This window comes from Lytechinus variegatus, chromosome 17 (assembly GCF_018143015.1).
Source record: "Lytechinus variegatus isolate NC3 chromosome 17, Lvar_3.0, whole genome shotgun sequence".
Classification (NCBI taxonomy): domain Eukaryota; kingdom Metazoa; phylum Echinodermata; class Echinoidea; order Temnopleuroida; family Toxopneustidae; genus Lytechinus; species Lytechinus variegatus.
In genome coordinates this window covers 966,744-976,270 of record NC_054756.1, presented here as the reverse complement: position 1 = coordinate 976,270, position 9,527 = coordinate 966,744, and the positions used below count along the sequence as shown (strand labels likewise).

The 9,527-nt window shown below is 37.9% G+C and overlaps 1 protein-coding gene across 1 annotated transcript; it reads right to left on the bottom strand.

The window, feature by feature from the left end:
* Positions 1–802: 802 nt before the first annotated feature.
* Positions 803–9,131, bottom strand: LOC121431150 (deleted in malignant brain tumors 1 protein-like). The gene is made up of 5 exons (XM_041628656.1): positions 9,062–9,131; positions 8,295–8,612; positions 3,737–4,042; positions 1,849–2,163; positions 803–1,170 (listed from the first exon to the last, which is right to left on the bottom strand). The coding sequence occupies exons 1-5, from the start codon at positions 9,129–9,131 to the stop codon at positions 803–805; spliced, it is 1,377 nt and encodes a 458-aa protein (XP_041484590.1).
* Positions 9,132–9,527: the final 396 nt, after the last annotated feature.

The window sequence follows — 9,527 nt, the reverse complement described above, 5'->3', positions numbered from 1 at the left end:
TACAGGTTCTTCTCTTAATGAAATTCAAATACAATTACAAGAAGACATGAATAACATCCATCATTGGATAGTTAATGACAAATTAGATTTAAATGTAGACAAAGCTAAATCCATCCTTATTGGAAGTCAACCAAAAATAAAATATTTTACATTTGAAAGCGTTTCTTTCTCTTTCTTTCTTTCTCTGAGAGTTTGTTGTCCAAATTTGAACTGGGACAGCAGATGGTCTGAAAATACGGACCGGACGACAAATTGCAAATATACATTATATGTCGTCTGTTCAGAATCCAGAACAACACTTGCTGTTTCGACTTAACGATTTCCGACAATGGACTCTTATGTCATCAAAGGTCAAGTCCACCATAGGACAATTTTGATTTGAATGAATAGAGAAAAATCAAACTAGCATAACATTGAAAATTTCATCAAAATCGCATGTAAAATAAGAAAGTTATGACATTTTAAAGTTTCACTTTTTTCCAAAACAGTTCTACTCTCAACTCAGTAATATGCTAATGAGAGTGTCGATGACATCACTCACTTACTATTTCTTTGTTTTTTTATTGTTTGAATTATACAATATTTCAATTTTTACAAATTTGACAATACCGACCAGGATGTGCATATAACTGTTTTGTGACATTAAGCGAAACTTTAAAGTGTCATAACTTTCTTATTTCACATCCGATTTTGATGAAATTTTCAGTGTTATGTTTGTTGCATTTTCCTCTTTTTATTCAAATAAACTTTTAGTTGGGGTGGACTTGTCCTTTAAAGGGCTGATGACAAAAGATTCTCTGCGTTATATAAAGCACCTGCACAGGGATTTCGAAAATGCCCTACCACTGCCATATTCAATGCATGAGACGCCGGCATCTTCTGAATGATCACAGTCGTTGACTTTGTAGTCACTTCTGGAGCAATTTCCTATATTGGATTCCGTGCCATCACACTGTACTTCGTTTAAGAAAATAGGGCCGGATCCCTCTCCGTAGCCAGCGCAGCAGGTGTAGCTCTCCGCCCGTTCAAACCCAAGCATTCTACAAACCACGTTAGCATCTTCAAGGTCCCAATTGTCGTCGCATACTGTCCCCCAAGTACCGTTGAAGTTTGCTTCGACTCGGCCTTCCTTGTCAGAGTTTCCTCCAACCAAACGAACCTGGATTTCATCTGAAAACAGCAACAAGATGGGTGAGTGTATGGGTGTGTGGGGTGCGCGCATGTGCGTGTGCATGGGTGATTATTTATTCGGTGTGTAATTGATCGCGGAATATTGTCTCATAATCTCCCCCCCCCCCTCCAGTCTGAATATTTGGATCGACGCCCCGGTCAGAGACACAATAAACATTGATTACATGTACATACACAATTAATTTTTAAAAATGGGACGGTTATAATATGAAATGCGCTGTAACATATACCTAACAAAAAAATGAACTCTAGATTTCTCATTCGTAAGAAGGAATCTTCAGATAATTACACGCGTTTGGAATAATTTTTATTTTCTCATATTTCCCTCCCCCCGATCTGAAGATTAGATCGACGCCCCGGTCAGAGACACAATTAACGTTGATTACATACACAATGTATTTAAAAATGTATTGTGCGGTTATATATAAAATGTGCTGTAACATACCTAACATAATTTGGTGAACTATCTATCTAGGTTGTTCCATATTTCAAATGGTACTACCCGGTGGCGAAAGCTTTCACCTATGTTAAAATAAACTCTGCTCCGTTTCCATATTCATGGACCGATTTCGGACTGTCGTGTATACTATCATTTTGGGGTGTACAGCTATCAATTGAAGATCAGACTCCAATATATGGCCATTTGCATTTACTCACCATGCTCTAAACATGAAATCCCCAGGGCCTCGGTATGTCCGCAGTATGAAAAACCGAAACGAAATCCTTGACACTCGAGAAGACTAGATTCCTTCCCAGAGCACTCCGGCTTCCGCAATATCACGTTTCCTGGTCCGCCACCAAAAGATAATGATGTTTCGTTTGCCCCAAGAAAGCCTAGACTTCTACAAACCACGTCGGAATCAGTGATGCTCCACCCATATTGACAGACATTGCCCCATTCGCCCATGTAGAGTACTTCAACACGACCTTCATTCTCACGCCTACCACCGGTTAGACGAAGAGACAGTTCAACTGCAAGCAACATTTATTTTTAAACTGATAATTAGGTTCAATACAATTGCAAAATAGGTGAACTGATGCGTGTTACTGACTACGATAAGTCGGATTATATAACGACTCATAGGCTGTCCACTTCTTTTTGAGAAATATTTTGTAGAATGACCAGAGCTTCCGTTGGAGTGGAATGTATAAATAGTGTAACAAATCATGATTCAACAATTGAAGTTTAATTGTTTTTTTGATAAAAAACACCCGACTTATTATCCTGTCAATAGTTGTCAGTTTTCATGTATTATGTGAAAAGAAAAAAATATCTAGGGAGGTTTATTTTCAAGTTTAGTGATCTTACGACACCAATGCTTTGGATAAAACTTATAGAAAGGTCATCACTTTAAAGATAACCTGGTGATTCATCACTTCTTCGAATATTTTTTCAAATATGTGGCGTGTCAACAACATTTATTGCTGGTGTCAAAAATATATCTGGTTCCCTTCTGGCATGATTAACGTACGCTTCAAGTAGTGCTGTTTGAACGAAAAGTTTGGGATGTGTTGGAATAGTTGCAACAGTGAATTCCATTGTGGAGATGCTGAAAGATCATTTGAACTTATTTATCATTTCTCAACGACAATTATACATCCCTTAAAAGTAGGTGTTTATTTCAACCCCCCCCCATACCATTTTGAATCATGTGTAAGGTACAACCTCCTTCAAAGACGTTTTAAAATGTGAATTTCACAAATAATTTGTTTCAAAGTCGTGTTTTGTCTGATCAATCATACTGCATACATGACTGTATGCCTATTCATGATTGACTATTTATAAGAACGGCTGTAAAGTATTCATAATCATTTTATCAAAAAAATGTTGTTATTCTACGATATATCAAGAATCATATGACATTCATTAAAAACGTATTAAATCTCAATAGCTGATATCATTTTACGAACAATTTTAACGAACATGGGAGGCTCACTTGGCGACTAATAAAACTTAAAAAATCATGCAAACATGGCAAAGCCAATGATGAGTCCATCTTTTGGGTCAATCAGTGGGGAAAGCATTTTGAGCCTCTATGTAAAAATTCCATGATCATTCTTTACGTTGTGCAAAGCCTTCTAAAATTTGCGAATGCTCAGTAATCAAATGAATACACTCAGGGTTAACGAAATATACTAAATATTCCTACATTCCTATTTCAGGGAGAACCTTAATCCATTTGACTGCTTCTTAGTTTAAAAAAAACCAGCAATCATTCCATATCCAAATTTAATGCTCTTTTAAGGTAATTCGTTTACTTGCTTAATTAGTTCACTTTTCTTTTTGAAATGGAGTTCAAATCCATATTTACCGGCTGAACAAATATAGAAGCTTCATTGTGTTGGCTCCTTTCCATTCCTTTCCGTTATACCAAAAGGAAGGGGAAACTAATCCCTTTCGAGTGATGGGTACACAACGTTTCTTGGTAAAGACATTTAAATTGAAGATTTGTTGGTAAATTTCGGATCTTAGGTCAATAGGTCGTTGCAATAAATTCAAACTTAGCAAATGACTAGTCTAATCTAATCTAAACGGTTAGCGTACCTTCCCCACCACATCTTACACCAACGTCCATACTGTGACTGCAATTGTGAACTCCATATCCGTTATGACCACACTGTGAAATACTCATCTCTGTTCCGTTACATCTAACGCCACCTATAGTGATATTGCCAGTCTCCTGGCCGAAGGGCTCCAAGACAGATGATTTGCCAGGATAACCAAGCATACGACAAATAACGGTAGCATCGTTAATATCCCAAGAATCGTCACAGATAGTACCCCATGACCCTTGGTAGTTAACCTCGACTCTACCCTCGTTTGGAGAAACCCCGTCCACAAGTCGTACAGCTTCTTTTAACAAAATAGAGAGAATAAAGAAACTATTTTTTTATCACTGGCTTGTATTCAACATCAGACAGATAAATACATGAAAATGAACTTAACTGACTTTTATTCGTATGGAATGTCATTAGATTAATAGTGATGTTTCCTCCCGGGTGTTTCCTCCAAGATTTTCCCCCTCCAAAATCATGATTTCGAACATCAATGCTATAAACAGGTGATTAGTCTAGCTATTTCGTTTTCAGAAATTTGCAGAGTCCAAAAGAACAACACTTTACACTGATGTCTTGGGGAATTGTTGGAAGGAAAAAATGTTTAATTCATAATATATGAATAAAACATTAGCGTTTTAGCCAATCATAGAAGAGTATCGTTCGTAATTTGACTTCATTCTCATGAACATTGGCGGCGGAAGCAAAACATTTTAGGAGGGGACAACCCAAAAAATTTTTGACAAGCAAAAAAAAAAAAGGTTTTGAAACCCAAAAATTTTAGGGGGGACGTAGGAAAATAAATTGACAAGCAAAAAAAAAAAAAAAAAAGGTCATCAACAAAAAATTTAGGGGGGACACGTCCCCCCGTCCCCCCCGCTGCCGCCTATGCTCATGAATAAAACATTGACCCTCCAAAATCAACCTTCAAAATGCCTCCGGCAGCCATGTTGGCTGTGCAGTGGCGTAGACAGGTCCTTAGACCTGGGGGGGATGATCCCTAGCTGGGTCATACTTTATATATATATATATATATATATATAACAAAATATGCTGAAGATAAATGGTAATGCTTTCAAAGCCAATATATCATTATTGGAATATAGCAATATAGCAATATAGCATTATATCTGAAAGCATTACCATTTATCTTCAGCGTATTTTGTTACTATTAGAGAAGCCAATACGTGAAACTTTAAGATATATATATATATATATTATATTTATTTATATATACATATATATATATATATATATATATATATATATAATATATAAAGAATGAAGGAGATAACGTACTCGATAAAAACAAAATATCATGGGCCAAAGCAGACGAGTTAAAGATAACAAAATAACACGATCTGCCTCATGGATTATCTCGTGTGTCTTTTAATCACTTTGCTTTCAGCAATAAACAGGGCATCCAGTAATAAACAAACTTCCTTGCACATTTTTCATGGCAGTAATCTTTTGTTTGATTAATGACAATGAGTAAAGATGATCATAAGAGAAATGTCATTTGTCGGATGTCTAGTTATCATCTTGGTCATGACAGTCCTGCTAAACATGATCTGGAATAACTAGTATTCCTTATTTTACTAGTATAGTAGTATACTCTTTTAAAAGTAGCGATATTGTTAATGGCGATATTGTTAATGATCAAACGAATGAATCAACAACTAAAGGAATAAACAAATAAACAGCCAAATAACTAAAAAAAAATATCAATTACAATTAAAGTAGGGGTAAAATAAAAAAAGCTCAACATTATATTTCTTATCCACGTGCAGATATGCGGACACTAAAATGATAAGCACACTCTGTTTAAAATTACCATGATTACAAAGGTATGATTGAATTAAGTATGGAAATGAAATAAGCCTCACCGGGTTGTCGGAAGTAAACTGTATAGATAGTAACTTGTTATAATTTCGATTCATTTCTTATTATGTACCTTGTTATGATGATTATGATAAAAACATAGGTAAGGAAATGTAACAGTTTATAACCTTCAAACCTAGAAGACTGCGCACGTACAGAAATCACTGGTATAAGTAATTCCAAAATACATTGCGCCTCGACTTACTTCTTCTTGAAACTGGAAGACGTTTATTTTCACCCAATATAGTTATGCAAAACAGTCCTTAACAGTAAAGGATTATTTCATTCCAAAATCATTCATTTACTAATTCGCTCCTTAGAGACTGAAAATTTTCACCTTTCCTTTGCAAAGTAGGGGTTGAGGACATGGCCAGCAGGGAAAAGGTTCAGTGTATGTGTATAGGTAATTTCTTATTAATTCGTTTGAACAGTGTTAATGTGTTATGAAAGCAATTGTTCTGAAAGGGAGTGATTAAGCGACACTTTCTTAAATCTGTAATGAAATATTTTGAACTTATCTCCTTTGCAAATACATAATTATTATAAGGAAATGTACTTGGTGAAACTCTGAATAACGATCCTTAAATGTATATGACGACGCAAGACAGTTGTTATTACTTAAAACTTGCAAGTTGTAAATGCATATAAGATGATTGACTCTGAATAAAAGTCCAATTTTGATCATGTTTGTCATTGCTGTAAGTTATGATTATTACTGCTATTATTATTGACTGATTTTAACTAGCATTCATTACTTTATTATTGTATAGTTTTGCTTCTTCCCCCACAGAAACCTGGGGGGATGATTGTACACACCATCCCCCCACCTAAAATTCTGGGGGATGCATCCCCCCCATCCCCCCCGCTATCTACGCCCCTGTGGCTGTGTACAAAACCTATGGAAATAAAAAACGCGCGAAAAAGTGTTCACTCATTAGTTCCCTTCAGGATCTTACGTATACGTAAGATCGTTTCTCTGTGCACCACACATCACCAAAAACAAATCTGACAAATCACGTTCCCGCCATCAAACCACATGACCAATTCTCGTTCACTCTCACTCAATTACCCTCACATAATCATAGCAAACGAAGAAAAGGTAACATTCGATTGAGTGAAAATAGAGGAAATTCGCGTGAAAACAGTAACAAAACGCTTGTCTATTAAAGGCGGTGCTCTAATAAAAGAACAAATATTTTGATGCATTCGAAAACTTGCCTGGTAGTTAAGGAGAAATAAAAAAGCTCTGGGTAAATTAGGGGTGAAAAAACCAGTGCATTTTATTTTGACAGCCAATTTAGGTGCACTGGCAGTTTTTTTGAGGAATTGCTTCCTGCCGGATTATGTATTCATCGTGTGACATCTATACGCATTTCATTAAACTGATAATAGGCTTGTTAATATTTTGTCTGTACTATTTCTTGGCAAAAAAAATATCTGGACTCAAAACAGTTTAAGTTGTAGAAATGTCTTAATGAGTCTTAAGGTTATCTTAAGTTTTAGTCAGGTAAAGTTTATGTTACCACGTTATGTCTATCAATATGCATCGTGAGTTGTTAGTTAAAAGACATTTATGTCAAGAGGCTATTCGATTAGCAGTTGTTTTAATGTACATTTCAAAGCTGGTGGTTGCTTGTAGCGTATAGTTTGTACTTGTGGAAGGAGAAGTAAGATTAATAAGATTTTCGGGATTTCGGGTTGTATGCATTTCTGGATTTGCTTGAATAATATGTACGTACTCTTAAATAATCACGGGAAGGAGAAAACTTGGTCACCCCAATAAGTGTTAATTGGCTGTGATTCGTATGATATGGCATTTCATAATTCATTGTTGACTCGGTCACTGAGGCTACCCTCGTCCCTAACCTGAGATCATCCGGGTTCTCCTTCGGTTTGTTATGGCGAGTGATTTATTGGCCCTACCCTGAAGTGGCATAATGAAATCAAATGTTTGAAGAGGCACACCATAAGTCCGGGGTGGCACTCAGTATATAGTGCATAGTGGGTATGTGCCGCGGAGGGGACCCCCATTTTCACACCCAAATTTCCGTTCCAAGGCATAGCATTTTTGTCTTATTGAGAAAAAAAAACCAAAGAAAGCCGCTCCAAGGCATAGCATTTTGTTCTTATCGAGAAAAAAGAAAGAAAAACTCCGCTCCAACGCTTCGCATATTTTTCGTTACGCCGTTCCGTTCGCATTGATCTGCTGCAATTTTGGTGAAAAGCGGCCGCCGAGCGCTGTCAGACCATCGTCTCTGGGCGAGCGCACCCGGCGGAGGCCACGCTAGCTGCATCATGCACGCCTGCCCGTTCCATAGGGGTGCATACTCACGTACTCACACGCTGGCGACCCGTTCCAAGGAGCCCCGTTTTCACAAAATTGTAGTTCAGAAGCCCGTTCCGAGGACCCTCCTTTTTACAATAAGCCCGCTCCAAGGCCCCCGTTTTTTGTCTCGCCCGCGGCACACCCCTACCACTTTTTTGGTCGAGTGCCCCCCCCCCCCCGGGACCATAAGGTAGGTGACGGATGGAAACTTCATTTTAAAAGGAGGGTTCAAAAACACCTTTGGAAAAGACCTATGAAGAAACAATATCAGGCATGCCAGCATCACGGTTGCGACCTATTGTTTAACATCGACGAGAAAGTACTTCTCGACTGTCCTTACCTATAACAGAACATGTGACCCCAGCATCTTCGGAATGTCCACAGCTACTACTGGAATACCCGCTGTGACGACAAAGTGCGATGTTTGACTCAGTGCCTGAGCAATCGACATCGTCTAGGATAATTTCCCCCGTTCCTTCGCCGAAATATGAGCTCCGGTGATAGCTCAAAGCTTGAGGGGATCCGAAAGTACGGCAAACTACATGAGCATCAACTAAATCCCAGTCGTCGTCACAAATCGTACCCCAGGCACCTTGGTAGAATACTTCAACCCTTCCTTCGAATGGCCCTCTGCCACCAGCCAAACGGGTCTCTAGCCCTAAAGAAAATAAATAAAATATTTTTTTAATGAAAAGAGCTTATCAAATTCCCCAATGGGTAAGAAATAATCCATTTGGGATGAACTGATCCTGATGGAGTTAACTGGGCATCTTTCCAACTATTTCCACTCCGAAAAGAGTTTAAAATCCTCATGCTCTCAACAGATGCGAACCTCTAAGTAGTGAGGTCGTCTCGCTCCGATAGGAGTTTCATTTTGAACTAGATTAGCTATTTTCAATTTAAAGAGTACAAATTTCATAGGACGTGTTACACGATGCACTAAAAGACGGAGATTTCTTAACTGGGTAAAATCACATGGCTGCTTCAATAAATAATGTTGACTTGTATGTTATTTTCTTTTCATTACAAATAGAACCGTGGTTCATTTTATGAAATAAGTAAAAATGAACAATGGTTCTATTAGAAATAAAAAAGAAAATGACATACAATCTACCTTATAATTGCGCTTTCTTACATCATTACATAGATTTCTCTTTCGCTCTGCTCGTTTGCTCATCTCAACACGGGATCAGGACAACTACCCCCGGACAATTACCCCCCGGGAAATTACCCCCCGAGGACAATTACCCCCAGACAATTACCCCCCCCCCCCCCAGACATCTACCCCCGGACAATTACTCCCCCCTCCTAAACAATTACCCCCGCACAATTACCCCCAGACAATTACCTCTGGACAATTACACCCCGGACAATTACCCCCCCGGACAACTACCCCCAAACAATTACCCCCCCCCCGGACAACTACCCCCCCCCCCCGGGCATGTCAGGATCCAATGACCGGGATAATAATAATTTTAATGTAAAGTGCTTAGAAACAAAGTGTAATAAAAACTACATGTAAATAAATGTAACTATTATTAATATTACTAGCAAAAACTGATTCATAGCAGAT

What these genes read in the sequence shown, in the direction of transcription:
- LOC121431150 (XM_041628656.1), bottom strand. Translation starts at nt 9,131, where the DNA reads ATGAGCAAACGAGCAGAGCGAAAGAGAAATCTATGTAATGATGTAAGA. An exon ending in TGTAAGATGTGGTGGGGAAG is followed by an intron (nt 2,164 to 3,736) that starts GTACGCTAACCG and finishes TGTTGCTTGCAG; the next exon opens with TTGAACTGTCTCTTCGTCTA. An exon ending in GATTTCATGTTTAGAGCATG is followed by an intron (nt 1,171 to 1,848) that starts GTGAGTAAATGC and finishes TGCTGTTTTCAG; the next exon opens with ATGAAATCCAGGTTCGTTTG.